This window comes from Balaenoptera borealis (assembly GCF_965194805.1).
Source record: "Balaenoptera borealis genome assembly, chromosome: 20".
Classification (NCBI taxonomy): domain Eukaryota; kingdom Metazoa; phylum Chordata; class Mammalia; order Artiodactyla; family Balaenopteridae; genus Balaenoptera; species Balaenoptera borealis.
In genome coordinates, this window is record NC_138879.1 from 39,805,337 (window position 1) to 39,827,031 (window position 21,695).

At 42.0% G+C, this 21,695-nt stretch overlaps 1 protein-coding gene across 26 annotated transcripts in view; it reads right to left on the bottom strand.

Moving 5' to 3' along the window:
• Window positions 1-3,492: 3,492 nt before the first annotated feature.
• The window catches only part of SYNRG (synergin gamma), a 92,768-nt gene continuing 74,565 nt past the window's right edge, over window positions 3,493-21,695 (bottom strand). For 11 of the 26 annotated variants that reach the window (XM_082373902.1, XM_082373905.1, XM_082373901.1 and 8 more), the window contains 5 exons: window positions 21,541-21,689; window positions 6,034-6,117; window positions 5,587-5,697; window positions 5,194-5,229; window positions 3,493-4,178 (listed from right to left, as the gene is read on the bottom strand). In XM_082373902.1, coding sequence (XP_082230028.1) covers window positions 4,047-4,178; window positions 5,194-5,229; window positions 5,587-5,697; window positions 6,034-6,117; window positions 21,541-21,689 — 512 coding nt within the window. In that variant the 3' untranslated portion in view covers window positions 3,493-4,046. Of the gene's footprint in view, window positions 4,179-5,193; window positions 5,230-5,586; window positions 5,698-6,033; window positions 6,118-15,563; window positions 15,667-21,540; window positions 21,690-21,695 lie in introns of those variants that run through there. The other 15 variants (XM_082373907.1, XM_082373910.1, XM_082373913.1 and 12 more) reach the window with 6 other exon arrangements.

Here is a 21,695-nt window from a genome sequence, read left to right on the forward strand (position 1 = left end):
AGTGGGGGCTGCTCTTCGTTGCGGTGGGCGGGCTTCTCTTGTTGCGGCGCACCGGCTCTAGGCACGTGGGCTCTGGAGCGCAGGCTCAGTAGTTGTGGTGCACGGGCTTAGTTGCTCCGCGGCATGTGGGACCTTCCCGGACGAAGGCTCGAACCCACGTCCCCTGCATTGGCAGGCGGATTCTTAACCACTGCGCCACCAGGGAAGCCCCCAGAAACTGGTTGGGACTTGGTAGAAGTTTATATTAGCTCTTATCTATTCCATGCTCCTGGGAAACCACTGGGCGTTACCAGGTTGCTCCTTACTTTTATAGGGGAGCTGCTTGTCCCAGCAACGGCTTTGTTTTACTTCATTTCCTTGCTTATCTGTAGAAAAATTTCCTAGATTTTCAGTCTGTTTGTTTGGCAAGAAGCCCTACATATAATGCCAGCGGCCGCATATTTATATACATTATATCCTCCAGATTTTACCTGGTTTGTGGCAACGGTTTCCCTCTAAATTCCACCTTTTCTTATCTTACACAATTTGCCCACTTTTATAAACATGCACCATTACTGTCTAGAAGGGAAAATTGAAATTAATAGTTTCTATGGGAAATCAGAGCAACCCATAAATGCCTCAGCAGCACATGATCAAAAATCAATCAGGGGCTTCCCTGATGGCGCAGTGGTTGGGAGTCTGCCTGCCAATGCAGGGGATATGGGTTCGGGCCCTGGTCTGGGAGGATCCCACATGCCGCGGAGCGGCTGGGCCCGTGAGCCACAACTACTGAGCCTGCGCGTCTGGAGCCTGTGCTCCGCAACAAGAGAGGCCGCGACAGTGAGAGGTCCGCGCACCACGATGAAGAGTGGCCCCCGGTCGCCACCAACTGGAGAGAGCCCTCGCACAGAAACAAAGACCCAACACAGCCAAAAATAAATAAATAAATAAATAAATAAAATTAAAGCTTCATGGTCAAAGAAGCAAACAAAATAAAACATGTTAAAAAAAAAAAAAAACAGCTAAAGCCACTAAAAAAAAAAAATCAGAAAAAACAAACTCGCTGGAGGCTACGGCTTCTACAGTATGAAGGCAAACTCTAGTAAGTCTGGTAGTCACTGGATAAACATGCAAAAATCAAATTGTATATAGTAAGAAAACACCTGGTGACAGATGTTCTTGGTAATTAAGAAAAATTTCCTGCAGAAATCCTGGCAAATGCCACTACTGGGATGTAACTTAGCACTTGGGAAGCCTAACACCTTTCCAATCTAAATGTTGGAGTTTATTAGCTAAAGGTCACGAAGGAAGGTACATGACCTCCAAGGTGTGACGGGATATTTTGTAGTGATCCCCAGTGCAGAGCAAACATTTCAGATTTCTATAACATAAAGGCCCTATAATCTTTTCAAAGCTTAAGAACATGCTAGTCATTAAAGAAAAGGCAAGTAGAAGGCATCTGTAAATTAGTGAATTATGCATATGCACACAAAAGATATTCAAATAATTTAAAATATGCAACCTATATGAACTAACTAGTACCCACAGGAAAAATAAAGCATGGATAATATCCTAATACACCCTGTGCTGCTTCTACCTCAAGCATGTCCAGACAAAAATTACACACTAAGCCATAAAAAATTTAAAGGCAAAATACAACACCAAAACAGTGCTTACTAACTGCCACTCAAGAAGGGGGTGAAGCAGCTTGCACAATGCACTGTATGGAAGTAAGTAACCTTGGTTACTGTTTCCAAGGACACTGGGCTCTTGGCTAGCAAGCGCTGAGGTGAAGCTGAATGCAGTGCTGACTCATTTTAATAAACCTGCATAAAGAAAATCAATGCAACGGTATTCCACACTCCCCAGATCGTTATTGGTGGATCTAATAAAACATTTCCAGTACTAAACAGATACTGAAAGTAGTGAATACTCTTCATAGCAAAGGCTTTTTATTGATGTCTGCTGTGTTTTCCCCTGGCACCTCCCATGGAGTGACTAAACCTATGATACTTGGTAAGGTCAGCAGTAATTACACTTACGAATTATATCTGAGGCATTCTGGAATATATCTAGAAATGGAAGCCAATCTAGTTAACAGGTGAGCATACTTTCTAAAATGTCATCAGTATGGACCACTGTGACAGAATAATAGTCCACATAGCATTTCCAAAAAATGTCTCTGCAATGTAAATTTTGTCAAACTGGGAGACATTTCTTGTCGCAAAGGTAGATTTTGTTATCATGGTCTATCATGGAATGTATAAGACCAATTAGAAGGCTGCTTGAATTTTGGTGCCATGTTGAAACCCTAGGTGCTGCACAGGCTAAAGTGGAACCCAGAGGCCTCAGGCAAAACCTGCTAGAAACCAGCCCACTTTTGTTGTCACTAACACCCACTGGCTCTGTGGAGGGCAAAGGTAACAGTTCAGAGACAGCAGTCCCAGTCATTAGTAGCTGGAGATGGTATCATCTGGAGCAAATGAGAAAAACGGATTTACCTCATCAACAGTTCTCTGTGCCCTCTGGCGCGCAGCCAGGTAAAGCCGAAGCCTCATCAACAGCTCGGGAATGAAAACGTTGTCTACCTTTCTTGGAGCGGATGGAAGTAAAAGGTAGTAAGGTGGAACAAAACAATTTCCTCAAGTTTTGTCCTCAGGAGGGAAAATGATCTAATTAATTATGTAAAGCAGCAATTACACAGACGAAACCAACTGTTCCAGTTTACAAATAAAAACTAAGTCTAGGTCAGAGAGCTTAAGCCATACAAAGTGAAACACACAAGATTCAAAATCTCTTCACAAAGCACGTAATTAACAATTGAGAGAAACGTGTGTCCTAGTTTGGCGGGTTCTTCCCAGGAATAACAGTCTTTAACCACTTGGTTTTTTTCCCCCGGATTTTATGCATTCAGTTTAAGTGGCAAAGAAAATTCCCTATACCAGAGAGCATGAGCCTTTTCCTTCTAAAACTCAGTGCTGTTTTTGAACAATTTCCTGCCTTTACTTCTAAGTCACGTGCCTCTAACCACAAATACACACCTTACTTTTCTCCTCGCTAGACCAGGAGCTCCACCTTCTAACCCTGAATTAATTTCCCGGTCTCTCACAGATACTGCGGTATTGGTCCCTGTGCCGTCATTTCTGGAAGTTTGGCTAGAGGCCTCTGCAAAGAGATTTCATTCAGCTGGCTTTGCAAATCTCATCTGAAAAAAATATCACGTTCACAGTCTGTGTGTGAGGTAAAACAAGGCTTTCAGTGACGGCGCCTAAGGGCAACAATACTCACCCCGATACCCGAGATTCAGGCCTCTATCAAAATGAATGTTCTTCTCACTGCAAAGTTCCCAGGCATGTTTTGAGAAAGTTTTCTTAAAAGTTGACAGTCTTAGAAATGAACGAAAAGAGTAGAGAATTGGTTCGGTTGCGACAGTAAAGCTGGTAAATCTGCCCTCACCCACCTGCCATTGTCCAATGGAGAGAAGCAGCATTTTTTCTATAAAAAGAATATCAGTTTAATCACAATTTTCCCCTTTTTATTCATGTCAGATATTAACTAAATACGGATAAATGCATTCTACTTCACAGAACAGTAGGTGTTCTAGATACACACAAAACACTGGCTCAAAACATCCTTCCAACTCCAGTTTTCTTCAAATGTCAATTCTTCACAGTTTCAATACTGCAGCAGCAAATATTCCTTAGATAAAGAAAATTGTGGTCCATGTTTTAAAACATCTTAAGAGAACTAGAGATAAGTTAGCAAACTTCCAGTGCAGTTTGGGTAGAGCAGTTTTACCCCGAATCCCAAAGACTGGCCGAGGGAACCTGGGGGCAAAGGTGGTCGGTGGGAAAGACTGGGAACTTCTGCAGCACCTCCTCCCGCGCCACCTCCTGACGATTTCTTCCTCCCGCGCCACCTCCTGAGGATTTCTTCACGTAGACTGATGGCGGCGGGGGGAGCTCTGCAGCGTTCGCATTCTGTTTATTGGTCCCTGTCACCCCAAGGGGTGTGATGGAAAACAAACAAACCCAGCCAGTACTTCCCAGAGGAGCTCTCAGGAGACTTCAGAGCAAATCAGGCAGGACGAGGCCGGGAGGTTTCGGTTCGACACAGTTGATCCAGAAGTTGGCACAGCTGGCATGATACTGGTGTCCCCCATACGCCAGCTTGAAGCTGTCCGTGTCCGAGTTGAACGCCTGCCGGGAGGAAACAGACATGGGGGGCCAGTCAGGCTCCCTCCACACCTGGGCACTGCCCAGCAGCTGGCGCGGACCCCTCTCCAGCTCACAGGCTGAGGCCAAACCGGCGCACACACAAAGGCTGAGCAGGTGGCTACAGGAATTCAAGCGAGAAAGTTTTTCGCCGCTAATTAAAGGTATAAAAAAATCTTTACTGTTAAACCCAGTTTCAGCAAAAGGAGGCCAAATCGTTCCTAGAAAAGGCAGACAGGCTGTGGGGGTTGGCAGGGGTCCTGACAGCCACAGGACGAAAACAGCCACAGGCTGGGGATCATTTTGATCTCTCTGTGAAGAAAGCAGCCCTTCCCTGAGGCTGGCATTTGGCTATAACACGCCATCCCTTAAGTTTCTGAGGCTGATTACAGTCCTATCATGAAAGCAAATGAAACATTAAAGACTCTTAGGGCCTAATGCCATTCGGAGCTGATAACCAAACTGACATCATTAAAAAGTCCAAATAGGTATAGGATTTGTAAAAAATAAAGATGTTAAACACAGCAGAATGATTTCCAGATGAATACTGCTTACCGGTAAGTTACAGTCAGCCAGCCCTAACCTCAATCACTTCCTGGGGTGTTTTGTAAAGCTCAGCAAGTAAACAAATAAATAAAGCTCTAAAACCCAAACAATTTGTTTTTGTCTGCTAACGGCCAAGTCCTGAAGCTCTCTGATCTCATTCTGTGTGTCACTACCACTTCGTCTTCCAGAAGCTGCTCTTTCTGTTACCCTGTTCATCCCAGAGAAAAATAACCGCAACACCAGAAGCCAACTATGAGCCACAAGCATGCACACGAGACAGAAGTGGACCCGCACGGACATGTTAGTTGACCAAATCAAACACTATGGGAACGAAAAGGACTCAGCAAAGGATCCATGATTGGAACAGCTCAGGATGGCAGTGGAATCATCGAATTTGCCTTCCACACTCAAAATTAAGATGGAGACGCTAAGATAACGCGTAACTGGTTCATACTTTTTTAGGATGTTCTTCGGCAGGCTTCTCTTCTTTCTGAAATAACGTTGAAACCATAAGGTCAACAAAATTCCCAGAACAGGGCCTCTGGCCTCCAAACGAGTCCTTACAGGTTTAACCTTTTCTCCTTGCCACCCCACTGTGCAGAGGGTGGGCAGGCACGTGCCAACAAGCCCGCTCCTTAGAAAGGCAGGAGCTGCCTCCACCCCTCGACAGCTCCCCCCGCTGCCCCTTTGAAAGAACGTGTCTGCTTCTGTGGTCACATTTCAGGGCTTGATAAACTCCCCGCCTCCGGTCACAGACCTTGCCGAGAAGGGCCAGATGGGGCTGCCTCCTGGGTCATCGGTCAGGGAAGCAGACCGTGCAGGGGAGGGGGGAAGGCGGGCGACTTACCCGGCTCCTGGAGTCCACGTTTAAAAGGCACACCCCACAAGCAAGCTCCTGAGCGTTTTTAATCCCGGGCCGTAGCATACAAGAGGAAAAATCCAGTGAATTTTCATCAGGCTGTGAGGACAAGACAAACGGGTAAGAAGCCAGCAATTCCACACGCTGCTGGTTTCGCTCCCTGATCACACATCCCAGCAGGTCCAGCAGCAAATTCAGTCCACTCTCTACCACCACCAGTACAATTATTCCATTTCCCAGACGTTTTCCGAGTACCTGCCCTGCTGTGTTCTAGTTGCTAGGGACGTTAGGATGAGCACAAAGTGGTCCCTGTCCTCTGAGAGCTCAGTTTAGGGTCAGGGCGAGGTGGGTATCAGGCCACACTGTGCCACGAGACCCACAGTAGGGGTAAGGACCGAGCGCCGGAGCACAAGGGGGAAGGGGTGGGGCACTTACCCGACTCAAGGGGAAAGGAGCGTGGTGGCAGAGAATGCTTCTGAGAACTTCGAAACACGGTGGCTGAGTCCTGATGGGTGTTTGCTAGGTGAAAGGGGTGGGGTAGGATGAGGTAGGGGAGGGAAGGGTATCTACTCTATGTAGAATAAGCAGCCTGGGCAAAGGCCTCTAAGCAAAAGATCAGGTATGAGAAGAAATCTAGGGAGCGGGGGCCAAGCTTACGGAAGGAGGGAGGAGATGAAACTGGAGCACGAAGGCCTTGAAAGGAATATAAGGAGTTGAGACTTTATCTTGGGAAGCCCTATGGTTGTAACTAGATGGTGACAGGATCATGTTTGTACTGTGGACAGACCCCTCTGGTTGCAATGCAGGCACTGAACTGGGGGTCTGGGCCTCTGTTACAAGGCTGCAGTAGCGAGCCGGGAGACGGGTCCTGAAGGTCAGAACTGAGGGAGCAACAGTGCGGAATGGAGAGAAATGGACACATGAAGAGCTATTAAGGCTGCAGAATCAACAGGCCTGGGGGATCTGTTAGATGTGTGAGGAGGGGAGGGGACTGGGCAACTGAGAGGATTCACCCTAACGGGGCGTGTGAGAGGAGAACCAGTTTGGGGATGGAGACTGGGGAGAAGAGTTCAATTTGGTACAAGCCGAGTCGAAGCTGCCTGTGGGACAGCTGAGTTCTGATGCTATACGAGCAGGCAGATGGATATACAGGCCTAGCACTCAAGAACGAGCGATCTGGATGTTATCGGCTAGGGAGAATAAATATATTAACAGCTAACAAGTCTTTACCTGTGCTAAGCAGTACACTAGGCTCTTTACATACATTATTTAATTTATTCCTTACAAAAAAATCTATGAAATAGGGAGTGTGTCGCCCAATGATGAAAAGCCCAATGATTGAAAGCTGTTAATTTCTTAAAAGTTAAAATGCACACCTATTATATGAGCTTGCAATTCCTAGATATTTTTATCCAAGAGAAATGAAAACATGTTAACAAAAGTCTTGTACAAGAAGTGTTCATAGCAGCTCTATTCATATTAGCCAAAACTGGAAATAGCATGTATCTTTAAACAAGAAAATGGATTGAAAAAACCATAGTATATTAATACAGTGGAATATTACTCAGTAATAAAAGGGATCAGACTGATACACACAACACAGATGAATTTTTATGAAATGCTATGTAAAAGAAGCTGACACAAGAATATATACACTACATAATTTCATTTATATTAAGTTCTAGAACAGGCAAATCTATGGTGATGGAAATCTACAGAAAATGGATCACTGGTTGTTTTTGGAATCAGATCAGGGGACTGACTGGGAAGGGGCAGAAGGGAACTTTAGGGGGTGATGAAAACACTCCATATACCGATGGGGTGTGTACTACATGGTGTGTGCATTTGTCAAAACTGGTCCAACTATACATTTAAGATCTGGGCACTTCACTGTATGTACGTGATTCCTCAACTACGAAAAACACTTGAATAATAAAACAAGACAAAAACAGCCAAAAAAACCCAGAAAGACAAAGCAAAAAACCAGAATGGTAGAAAATACTTGCAAATGATGCAACCGACAAGGGCTTAATTTCCAAAATATACAAACAGCTCATATAACTCAACAGCAAAAAAACAACCCAATCGAAAAATGGGCAGAGGACCTAAATAGACATTTCTTCAAAGAAGACATACAGATGGCCAAGAGGCACATGAAAAGATGCCCAACGTCGCTAATTATTAGAGAAATGCACATCAAAACTACAATGAGGTACCACCTCACGCTGGTCAGAATGGCCATCATTAAAAAGTCTACAAGTAACAAATGCTGGAGAGGGTGTGGAGAAAAGGGAACCCTCCTACACTGTTGGTGGGAATGTAAGTTGGTGCAGTCACTATGGAAAACAGTATGGAGGTTCCTCAGAAAACTAAAAATAGAATTACCATAGGATCCAGCAATCCCACTCCTGGGCATATATTCAGACAAAACTATAATTCAAAAAAGATATACACGCACCCCTATGTTCACAGCAGCACTATTTACAATAGCCAAGACATGGAAACAACCTAAATGTCCATCAACAGATGAATGGGTAAAGATGTGGCACATATATACAATGGAATAGTACTCAGCTGTAAAAAAGAACGAAATAATGCCCTTTGCAGCAACATGGATGCAACTAGAGATTATCATACTAAGTGAATTAAGCCAGAAAGAGAAAGACAAATACCATATGATATCACTTATATGTGGAATCTAAAATATGACACAAATGAACCTATCTATGAAACAGAAACAGACTCACAGACATAGAGAACAGACTGGTGGCTGCACAGGGGGCAGGGGTTGGGGGAGGGATGGAGTGGGAGGCTGGGGTTAGCAGATGCAAACTAGTATATATAGGATGGATAAACAACAAGGCCCTACTGTATAGCACAGGGAACTATATTAATATCCTATGATAAACCATAATGGAAAAGAATGTAAAAAAAAGAATGTGTATTATGTATAACTGAATCACTTTGCTGTATAGCAGAAATTAACACAACACTGTAAATCAATTATACTTCAATTAAAACAATTAAGAAAAAAAGATTTTGGATTCTTAGTGTGTAAAAGTTAAGTATACATGAACTAATTTATTTTTCTTATATATGCCCTAGAGCAGAGTTTCTCAAACTTGGCACCATTGACATTTTAAGCTGGATAATTGTAAGACGAGCTTAAAAGACCTGTAAGACATGTCCTCTGCATGTAGGATCCCTGGCTAATTTGGGGCAAAACTGCTCCCCTCCCCGACTATTAAGAACTGACTTTCCAAAGAGGAAGATGTATGTGTGCACGCATATAAATACATATATACACATAAACCCACACACGTATGTAAGTTGATTATAAATTTTACTGATATAAAGAATGTGTAGCACACAATTTACAAATAATAAAATATACCATCATCTTTATTGTAAATCCCACATAGTATCTTGTTCTCACAAAATGCTTTCTTGGATTTTTGCCCAACTCTTAGATCAACAACCTTTGCCTGCTTTCCTGAAAGAGTGTTAGTTCTGATGCGAAGGCTGATGTTTTCATGTGAAGGACTAGGGCTAGAGTGAAATGACTCAGACGTACTTCAGAACTTCACTTGTCTGTCAAATACATGAGTGACTTCTTTGCTGAATCAGATAATAGTTCTTGAATACTGGAGAATCTTTCCTCAACTTTTGGTTCTACTCACAACATAATGGCTACAGACACAGCATACTTTTAAGTTTAATCTACATTATTAACACTTTCTCTATCACCTGAAGTCTAGACAATCAACAAAACAAGTCAAGCCCTGATTTGAAGCATTTGCTGATTTCCATGGTATAAATGCTCCCCCTATGGTCGATTTCGAGCTACCAATGTGATGTCACTGAACATGGGCATGGGAAGAGATGCATGCAGCACCGCCATATAGTATGTCCACATATGGATACAATGGACTAGGGTGACCACCTTCCTGGTCTGTGCCAGACTGTTGCCATTTTAGCTCTGAGGACACCCCTCGGTTCTGAGCAAACCGGGACAGCTGGTTGTCCTATGACAGACATCAATAACCTCAAACACTAAGGACAAAGCAGGTGGGAAAGGAAGTGAAGATGGAAGGGAGTTGATAGGAACAAAGTAAAAGGGTCCATTGTCCTGTCTTGAGAACCAAAAACAAGAGCAGAGCAAGTCAAGTGTGAGAAAGTTCTAGAGTTACCCAGCTGGGCTCAGAAAGATGTCTGAGTTTAAGATTGCCCAGGCTCTGCAGGGTGATGTGATAACACAGTCCAGTGTGATCATGCAGGTGGGTGGCTTAAGTGAAACAGAGACAAGGGGCTTGTAGTCCAGAGAGTCAAGGATCTGGGAGCCTGGCATGTTGGCTGGTTTTTCCTCATGAATACTGAGGTGACCAGGATGATGGCAATTTGACAATAAAATAATAGCTACATGTTCTATAGTTACTTTAGGCTGAACCACTGAGGAGTTACTATACTGTCTTTGTATTTGCAAAACTGTATTATTCTTCCCCAGAAAAAAAAGGTTTCTCCCTAGAAAAATGTGTAGATTATATATGATATTTCCCCAATCATTTCTTTCTAATATGAAATAAGTATCTTTTTAAAAAATATTTATTTATGTATTTGGCTGCGTTGGGTCTTAGTTGCAGCACTCAGGATCGTTGTTGCGGCATGCGAACTCTTAGTTGCAGCATGCATATGGGATCTAGTTCCCTCACCAGGGATTGAACCCGGGCCCCCTACATTGGGAGCGTGGAGCCTCAGCCACTGGACCACCAGGGAAGTCCCTCCCCATCCATTTCTAATTTGAAATAGTAAACCATGTGCTAGGTTCCATAAACCTCTCTTAAACCTGAGCTGAATCCATTTGGATCACACTTAAGGAAGGAAGGATACACAGTTCTCAGAGAAGAAAAAGGGAGGTGGAAGTTTCAACTGTGTGAACCTACATGGCCTTAGCCAAGCCAGAGAATAATTTTTTGTTTGTTTTTTAGTGTAATCACGGCCAATTTGGTCAAACCTAGAAGCAGGCGGAATTATCATCTGTCTGCTGTCCAATCCTGTCCTTTGTAAAATAGTAACAATTTCACTTGCCCTACCTCCCTCCCCCCTTCAATTAGTGTTAGGACTCTCACAGATACATAAAAAGGGCTCTGGAAAGGATAAAATACTCTAAATGATCATCACAATTATTCACTTTGACAAAATCTAACAAGCTTTTTGAAGAGGTTAAAAACATAGTAGCATGTCTATAATCTACATTATAGACATTTATCATGTTACTGAATGAGGACTATTTGAGAAATAATTAGAACCCAGGGAAACTCTCAGAATCTTGAAATCAAATCCAAGTTAATAAAAGCCCTTTTAATACCTGTTTACCAAAGGAATAAAAGAAGCCAATGAAAAGGTCATATCGTAATCTCCAGTGCAAATCATAAGGCTCTGCATAAATTACCCTGTAGTCATATTAATCTTTCAAATGATAAAATTAACCTTTATAAATACACATCTATTAGCAGGGAGATTATTGTAGTACACAGTGTGACACCAATCAAATGGCCCTAATTCTATAAGGAGGTATGCCCTCTACAGGCACCTTAAATTGCGTATCACCTACTTTAACTGGCAAGTATGTCATGCATTTAGTAAAGATTAAAAACCCAGCTATATTAGACATGACCTGCATACACTGACAAGTCCCAGAGTCAGACTGGGATATATAATCCTGAATCTTTAGCCAGTAATAAACTACTAAAATGGCATCCAAGAAAATCATTATTAAGGAAGAAGAGTTTGGTAGTATTTTAGTGTTCTTTACCAGTAGACTTATTCTCCTCCTTCCGGACAAATGTAGGATGGGCCTTCCCTGTCCCTCTAAATTAGGCACAGTCGTGTAACTTGCCATGGTGTTAACAGACTGTGAGTATAAGTAATATGGTCACTTCTGGAAGGAAGCCAGACCAATGTGCTATTTGTCATGTTCCCTTGATACTCCCATGGTGACCAACTATGTTTCACTCGGTGTTGGCTCTATCAACCCAGATCCCTGAGTAAGGAGGACATGGCATAGAGACCCTCCAACTTGAGATGGATCTGGAACAAGAGCTAGGAATAAAGCTCTGTTGTTTCACATTGCTAAGAACTGGGGCTGGGAGGTGTTGTTTGTTACCGCTGCAGAACTTAATTTGACTGATACAAAGAGTGATCTAGACACAGGTTCCACAAGCAATTCCACACCTTTGATTTTGGTTACAATGTAACCATTCTTGGTTACAATTTTTTTTTTTCTGGTTATTTTTCCTACTGCTACTATAACAAATTAGCATAAACTTAGTGACTTAAAACAACATAAATTTATCCTCTTCCACTTCTGGAGGTCAGAAGTCTAAAGTGGGCTGGCAACACTGCATTCCTCCTTATGCAAGCTCTAGGGGAGAATCTGCCTCTTTGCCTTTTCTAGTTTCTAGAGACTGCCTGCACACTCTGTGGATCGCGGTTCCATCTTCAAAAGCAATAGTGTAGCATCTGACAATCTCTCTCTCTGCTTCGACTGTCACATTGCTTTTTCTCATTCTTATTCTCCTGCCATCCTCTTACAAGGATTCTTGTCATGCCTCTGGGCCCACCCAGATAATTCAGGATAAGTTTCCCATCCAAAGACCCTTAACTTAATCACATCTGCAAAGTCCCTTTTACCACATAAGGTAAAACATTCACAGGTTCTAGGGATTAGGACGTGGACATTTTAGGGGGGCGGGGAGGCGTTATTCTGTCTACCAGATCCACCTTCTGCCAACTGAAGACAGCCATGCAGAGACATGATGAAGACTGTCTCTAAAACACTGTGCAGACTGGCAAGATGACAAAAATGCTATCATTACTAAAAAAAATAAACTGTTCTGGGGCTTCCCTGGTGGCGCAGTGGTTAAGAGTCAACCTGCCAATGCAGGGGACACGGGTTCGAGCCCTGGTCCAGGAAGATCCCCAGTGCCGTGGAGCAACTAAGCCCGTGCGCCACAACTACTGAGCTTGTGCTCTAGAGCCCGCGAGCCGCAACTACTGAGCTCTCATGCCACAACTACTGAAGCCCACGCGCCTAGAGCCCGTGCTCCGCAACAAGAGAAGCCACTGCAATGAGACGCCCACGCACCGCAACAAAGAGTAGCCCCCGCTCGCTGCAACTAGAGAAAGCCCGTGTGCAGCAACAAAGACCCAATGCAGCCAAAAATAAAATAAATAAATTAATTAAAAAACAAAGCAAAACAAAAAAACTGTTCTCCTGACATGCCACAGCAATGGGAAGTAAGTACTCTGAAATTCACTGCTTATTTTACATCAGAAGGAAGTACAGAAGAATTTTATTATACTGAGGGTAATAGTGGAATCACAGAGCCAGGGTGATTTTCAGTTGACCACAGGTCAGGAGAATAACAGTCCTGTCTCTTCTCGTAGATTTTATACGGCAAAAATGGATTAGTATTGTCTTCCAGGACTGAGTCTTGGTTACAAACCTACTGAACTTCAATTCAATCCACAACCATGAAATAAAACTTCAAGATAACAATTCACTCATCTCACTAAAATAGGGGCTTTTTATCTCTTGAGAAAAAAGTTCCTTCAACCTGTGTCCAGAGGAGATAGGCTTTTGCCACAAGAGGGAGTTTTAGTCCATGGATAAAGGGAGCATGAAAGGGAAAGGGAAATGTAAAACTTTGCTAGTATCACCTCCAGCTTAAAGAAATATTAAGGAGCCACAATTTGGAGGTTAAGACTGTGTACTCAGCTTTCCTTAGCCCAAGCTGCATCCTGGAACCTTTTCACTGGAGAAAAGTAATGCAGCCTCCTTTTGATGGGAATAGTTTCATGGAGTCTTTGTGGGAAGAAACAAGTCGTTTTTTAATACCTTGGAAGCTGGGACCAACACAGAAGGAAGAAGAATGGATTTTTAGACAATGATCTGCATTCAAATCCCAGATTTGTAAGTTTCAGGCAAGTTTCATCTTTTCTGAGCCCCAATTTCTGCCCTTGTAAAAATGGGGATTACACTATTGACCTTGTGGGATTGTTACCAGGATTAAATGAGAAGGAATGGAAAGCATACAGCACAATGCCAAGCAGGTTTTAGGTGCAAAAGAAACAGTAACTATTACATCAGTGTTACTGGAATTAAAGACCCTGACTGTGGCAATTAAGTTCAATAAATAACTTTAAATTCTACTTAAAACGAAGTAATGATGTAAAAAGTTAAAAGCTGCCTATACAACCTCAATTATGCCTCTCTCTAGTGATGATTTCTCTGCTTTGAGCCTCTAATACTGAGCCCTTGGCGTTTGTATAGTTTTGTTGCAACTGAATTAAATTACACAGATGTTGGTTTTTTTTGTCATTCACATTTACGCATCTATTTTTAAAGTATCTTGTCTTCTTCATGACAAGTTTAACCTTATACTTCCTCTGTAGAATGTATGCTATTCATGCAGTGGGCAGTTCAAGTAAGTTTTATAGACCGAGGACCTACCAGTTATCAAGAGGAAATGCCATGGTATAATCAGGAAAAATACCTGAGTAAAGAATGATTATTTTTCTGTCACAGCTAACCTGGTGAAAAAATCAACTATAACTGGAATAGCATGAGTAACTGGGTAAACAAACACTCAGTGGCGGTCATGTACAACGTGCAATGCATTCCTGTGTTGTCTAGCGGCAGATACCTACCCTTCCCTGGTGCCTAAAAAATGTCAGGTAAAAATCACTCTAGCATCTAGACATGGATGCTAGAAATGGATGTTCCTAATGGGAGTTTGAAGGAGAGGGCAAGAATGCCTGGCCACTCTTCCCACTTACCTCCTATTTTGCCATGTGGACGGATTTAGAACCACCGTAAGCGAGAGGGCAACACTCCTAAGTTAGATGTGTGACCAAACCCAACAGGCTTCCTTTGAAATCACAAAACCAAATTCTATGGCTTCTTTAAAAAGGTCTGAACAAAACTAATCCTTAGTGTAAAAAACCAGAACATGACTTATCTCTGAGTGGGGTGATGACAACAGAGGAGCATAAGGAAAGCTTCTGGGATGATGGGCTATTCTGTATCTTGACAGGGGTATGGGTTATATGGGGTATGCATATGTAAAAACCATTGAGCGGTATAACGAAGATTTTTGCATTTTACTGCATATGTATTTTACAGAAAAAGAAAAAAGAAAAAAGAAAAGAAAGGTCTGGAGGAGCAATCAAAAAAGAAAAGAAAGGTCTGGAGGGGCAATCAGAGTCAAGAAGGCAAGCCTTTCTCATGAGCAAGATGTACCAGGATGAAACTGACTTCCATCTCACCCACTGACAGCAGCTCCCTTAAAGCAGTAATCCAGGCCAAGACTCTCCCCAAATATCCTTTGCTCCAAACTGAAAAGGACTAATACATAATGAACCTGGTTAACACACTTGGTCTTTTGTGATACCTTTTCTTTAAAGAGTTCACGGCAAAGAAAGATGCTTTGCAATCACAGCCATCTTTTTCTTTTTCTTTTTCTTTTTTTTTCTGGCCCTGCCAGGCAGCTTGTGACACCTTAGTTCCCCGACCAGGGACTGAACCCGGGCCCTCGGCAGTGAAAGCGCCGAGTCCTAACCACTGGACCGCCAGGGAATTCCCACAGCCATCTTTTTCTAATAGCACCAGAAGAGATGGGTTTGTCTAGAAGTCTAGTTTTCAAAATGTTAATTACAAGAAGAAACTGCCTGTCACCAGAACAAAGAAACTTAAAATCTAAGTGGCAAGGGGGACTCTTTTAAGCTACTCTATAGTCCTGGGATATAAACAGGGGAAAAAGTGTACAGAAAAGAACTTGCCTGTTTATATCAAGTCGCTGCCAAGATAGACTCCTGATGTTTCATCTCATTAACCTCGATGCTAAATAACAACCCACTCTTCCCCAAAAGGCTTTTGCCTTTCTGCTTTTACCCATGCAACTTGCCCATTTCAAGGAGGCAGCAGAATATAGTGGTTGAAAAAGCAGACTTGGGACTTTCAGACTGAGTCCAGGTCTCACCAATATCTCTGTGCTTGAGTTTCTTCATCTGTAAGAAAGGGTGAGAATAATAGTATCTACCCTCAAGACTGTTGTATTAATTATATCTATGTAAAGAGTTATGAATAGGGTCTAGCACACAGTAATCACCCAGTAAAAGTTGGCTAATTGATGATGACGACATTTAGGCTTAATGTGGTCCTATCAGCACAGGGTTAGGAGCAGAAGGTGGGTGAATTAGGAGAGACCCAGACCCACACTGATCTCTAGATTCCTAAAGGTGAGAGAATCTCTAGATTTCCTCCTAAAGGTGAGACCTTTGTGAGACCGAGTAGAGAGGCTCTGATGAACTGCGATGCTAGTGATGCAAAGGGGACCCACCTGCTAACACGTCCCTCTCCATCCCACAGCCTCACAGGCACGCCACGTACATTACTAGCCAACCAACTTTATGCGCAGCTGGAGTTTAGAAGTATTTTTTAAAAACACCAGGGTTTTATCACCCAAACACAACTCTATCACTATTCTGGCATATTTCCTTCTAGCCCTGTAGTAATAGTTCTGTGTTATTTCAAACTTTGTGCTTCTTTAAAAAATGGCGGGGCTTCCCTGGTGGCGCAGTGGTTGAGAATCTGCCTGCCAATGCAGGGGACATGGGTTCGAGCCCTGGTCTGGGAAGATCCCACATGCCGCGGAGCAACTAAGCCCGTGTGCCACAACTACTGAGCCTGCACGTCTGGAACCTGTGCTCCGCAACAAGAGAGGCCACGATAGTGAGAGGCCCGCACACCGCGATGAAGAGTGGCCCCCGCTTGCTGCAACTGGAGAAAGCCCTCGCACAGAAACGAAGACCCAACACAGCCATAAACAAATAAATGAATAAATAAAATTAAAAAAAAAAATGGCGGCCTAACATCCTAGTATGAAGAGTCACACAACTAATTCTCCAGATTTGGACTTTTAGGTTATTTTCAATTTTTCACTTTTACAGAGAACAACTTGTGCATTTAACTTGCTTCTTTTTGTGAGTTTGTATGTAGAACTCTTGCCTTAGGCAGTTTTCCGAGAAGTGGAATTACCAAGTCAACCGCTCTGAATGTTTTCAAGTCCTTTCATTCATTCAGCACTTACCGGGTATTTACACAGTGTCTGGCCAGACAGAAAATGAACAAAATGTGGTCTTGGTCCTTGTTCTCAACGAGTTCACAGGTGGAGGGGGAAAGCATGTTGCCAGACACCTTTCCCATAGGGTGGTACCAATTTCCTAATCAATGAATTCCTAATAAATTCCCTAAGAAGTAGTCCAATTTTACCAATTTTACATCAACACGATCAGGGTTCAAATAAATAAACCAAACCCCACACTGTGTTTATTAGAAGGTAAAAACTGAGATCTTGTTTTAATTTGAATTAATGTTTACTGCTTAGCTGTGCCTCCTCTATGAATCACTTCATGTTTTTGTTCCGATTTTACTGGAAGCTGGTATAGTTCTCACTAATTTACATGTTTTCCTTACAGAGCAAAGACTTGCGGTCACTGTCAGTATGCGCTGCCACACGTTTTTTCTCGTTTACCATTTCATCTATTTTTTTCCCACTTGGAAGGACTTCCACTAATTTGTACTTGGAGCTATGCCATTCGATCTCTATGGAGAGATTTCCTAAGAAACTACTCCATGAAACCTGCTGCTTTCTTTACTGAAAGGATATTTTTGAAGATAATGTAGATTATGTTAGTTTCCTCTTTATGAGAACCCACAAAAGAAGTTTCTTTCTGAGTACCAGGAATAATTATGCTTCCTGAGTAGAGGGTTTATTTTTATGTTATGAACACAGTGAATCGTGGAACTGATCACGTCTTCTTTACATCAGTGCCTATAAAGGGTCAACTATACAGCTCACCACTAGCAAATGCCAGCACTTTAAAAGCACACATTTTTGGGGAATTCCCTGGTGGTCCAGTGGTTAGGACCCTGGGCTTTCACTGCCAAGGGAGAGTTCAATCTCTGATCAGGAGCTAAGATCCTGCATGTCTCAAGGCCAAAAAAAAAAAAGCACATATTTCTGTACACTTCATACCTGGCTTTAACTTATTTCCCTAGTTTCATTTTCCCTTTGTTTTATTTTCCTTATCCATTTATTAAAAAAATTTAAACCAGTTATTAAAATAATGAGGTACAAAAATGCTTATCTTGCTTGAAAAAAACTGGAAAGTTCAAAAAAGTATAAAACAGAAGGTACAAAGTCCCACCAAACACTGTGTTAGAACACAAAGGAAAAAAGGACATACACTATATGATATCACTTACATGTGGAATCTAAAAAATACAAATGAATGTATATAAAAAAAAGACTCACAGACATAGAAAACTAACTTATGGCCACCAAAAGGAAGGGGGAAGGGGGAGGGACAAATTAGGAGTATGAGACTAACAGATACAAACTACTACACATAAAATAGATAAGCAACAAGGATTTACTGTATAGCACAGGGAACTATATTCAATATCTTGTAATAACCTATAGTGGAATATAATCTGCAAAAAACAAAAAAAACCAGATCACTATGCTATACACCTGAAACTAACACAATATTGTAAATCAACTCTACTTCAATTAAAAAAACAAACAAAAAGAAATAAAGGACACAGTCCTGCTTTTAAGGAGCTGAGAAGCTAGTGGGCAAGAAACAAGCAAACACAACTACCAAGAAGTGTGGTAAGTGCCCTGACAGAATGTGCTATGGACACACACAGGAACAGGAAGGGCATCTAATGCAGACTGAGGTCCTCCTGGAATGAATTCTGGGACAAATGACGCAAAGTCCAGAGGGGAAAGCAGTCTAACAGAGAAAGAGAGGCCAGGGCAGCCCAAGTGATGGAAAAGACCTTACTCACTGAGCTAAGGAGTTTAAACTTGACCCTGAAGACCACAGAGTCACTGCAGGATTTTAAATGGGATATAAATGACACAATCAGATTAGCATTTTAGAAAGAGACATCTGAGAGTGGTGTGCAGAACAAATTGATAGTGGATAAAAAAATGAACCAGTAGGGGGCTTCACTGGCAGTCCAGTGGTTAAGACTCTGTGCTACCAATGCAGAGGGCGCAGGTTCGATCCCTGGTTGGGGAACTAAGATCCCACATGCCTCGCGGCCAAAAAAACCAAAACATAAAACAGAAGCAATATTGTAACAAATTCAATAAAGACTTTAAAAACAGTCCGCATCAAAAAGTCTTTAAAAATAAAAAGAATGCTATGAATTTTTGCCAAACTTGTTAAATTTAACCTCTTGAATTCAGTTTTCTAGAAGTATTTCTTATCACCCAATAAGGATAATTTTATCTCTTCTTTTCAAATATTTATACTTCATTTCTTATTGTATTGGCCACACAGTATTTTTTTAAAATAATTAGGTTATAATTGAAAAATGGCCAAAGGGAACAAAATAAGAGATTTGGGAAATGATTCAAATGCTTTAAGAACTTAATAGTACAAGCCAGAAGCAACACAACAATGGAGAGAGGATGTGCTTGCCGTTGAAGACAGGTTGCTGGGAGAGCCGGAGTCCTCCTGACCATCAGTGCAGTGCAATGAGAACTGGCTGCTCTTTCAGATGGGGCACATGGTAAAGTGTAAGGAAAAGAAGAAAGAAAATGGAACAGCATATTTATTCCAGCTGTGGAAGGAAGATAAATTGTGAAATAAAGGATATTATCACAGACAAACTGAATAAGTATGAATATATAAAACTGAAATAGTTTTGCCCCATGAAATATTTTAAAAAGGGGACGAGGACTTCACTGGTGGCGCAGTGGTTAAGAATCTGCCTGCCAATGCAGGGGACATGGGTTCTATCCCTGGTCCAGGAAGATCCCACATGCAGCGAAGCAACTAAGCCCGTGCACCACAACTACTGAGGCTGCGCTCTAGAGCCCGCCAGCCACAACTACTGAAGCCCATGAGCCACAAATACTGAAGCCTGCGCGCACAGAGCCTGTGCTCCGCAACAAGAGAAGCCACCGCAATGAGAAGCCCGTGCACCGCAACAAAGAGTAGCCCCCGCTTGCCGCAACTAGAGAAAGCCCACGCACAGCAACGAAGATCCAAAATAGTCAAAAATAAATAAATAAATAAATAGTAAAAAATTAAAAAAAAAAAAAGGGGAAGAAATAGAAGAGGAAAAAAATAACTGATGTAATCTTATGAGCACATGCACGTGTGTGAATAAGTCTATTACAAGTATGAAATATGTATGGTCAATACAATATTTCATTGAATATATGGTCAAATGGTCAAAAGAGATAGATGATCGGTTCATACACAAAGGAAATAAAAATAGTAAATTATCATTTGAGACACTGGCTAGCCCCTCAGGAAATGAAAGAAATTAAAAAACACTTTTATGAAATCGTTTACACACTTGCTAAAGTAAGAAACGGACAAAGCTAGAATACTCTGTAAAGAAATGTATACTTATACACTGCTGACAGCACTGTCAGCTAGCCCCTAAGCTCCCCGTAAATCCATGTAACACACATAACAGCAGCTACATGCAGGCGTGCGTGTACACGGGCAGCCATGCACTCTGACCTCGTAAGTCCGCTTGGAGAAACTATATCCCCAAAAGGGGAAACAGTCATTTGTTTAATGGTATTCAGAGTAAAACTATTCATAACAGGAAAACAATGAAAACAATCCAAGACCCTAAGAAAGTAAACAGGCTAAATGAACCACAGGATAGCAACAAGATGTATCATACAGTCTTTTGTTTGTTTCACTTAGGTTTAAAAAACAATTTTTTTTGAGGTATAGTTGATGTAGAATATATTAGTTTCAGGTATGTAACTGTGATTCACAATTTCAAAAGGTTATACTCCATTTATAGTTATTATAAAATATTGGTTATATTACCCGTGTTGTACAATATATCTTTGTAGCTTATTTATTTTATACATAGTAATCTGTACCTTTTACTCCCCTACCCCTACTTCGCCCCTCCCCACTTCCCTCTAACTACTAGTGGTTGGTTACCCCACTGGTAACCACTAGTTTAGTTTGTTCGCTGTATCTGTGAGTCTGCTTCTTCTTCTTTTAAAAATATTTATTTATTTGGTTGTGCCAGGTCTTAGTTGCAGCAGGCGGGCTCCTTAGTTGCAGCATGCGTGTGGGATCTAGTTCCCTGACCAGGGATCGAACCCCAGGCCTCCTGCATTGGGAGTGTGGAGTCTTAAACACTGCGCCACCAGGGAAGTCCCGAGTCTGCTTCTTTTCTGTTATATTCACTAGTTTGTTGTATTATGTTTTGGATTCCACATATAAATGATATCATACAGCATTTGTCTTTCTCTGTCTGACTTATTTCACTGAGCATAATGCCCTTGAAGTCCATCCATGTTGTTGGAAAGGGCAAAATTTCATTCTGTTTTATTGCTGAGTAGTATTCCATCTTCTTTATCCATTCATCTGTCGATGGACATTTAGGTTGCTTCCATGTCTTCGCTATTGTAAATAGTGCTGCTATGAACATTGGGATGCACGTATCTTTCTGAATTAGTGTTTTCATCGTACGGTTTTTTAAAAGGACACAAATGGGGACAGAAATAACTAGAAATGCAAAGGGAGAAACTCAAACGAGTGCTTTGCAAAACATGCATATACATATGTGACTTAAGAAGAATATAGATAGAGAACATTTTCCTACACTCTCATTTTACTTAGGTACAACGGTCCTGGGAGCTACCCAGAAGCCAACCTGGTACTATTCAACTAATGGAACAAATGTTATCTCCTTCCTTTAACGTAACTTGATACAGTAGGCACCTTCATCCTCCAGTAAGTGCCATCATAGGAACATACACTCAGCTTTACAGCTTAGGTTTCTAGAAGGAAGGCAACTGCTAAATTGTCTAGTGGGCTTACCGTGAGTGTGGCGAGTGACATGAAGCCAATTAGGTTATTCCATACTTTATCGATGTCCTTTAGCAACTGCTGGAGTTTCTCACTGCACACTGCAGTGGCTTTTATCCCCAGCTCCACACGTTTGGTTACCCTGTACACCTCAACAACACCTGACA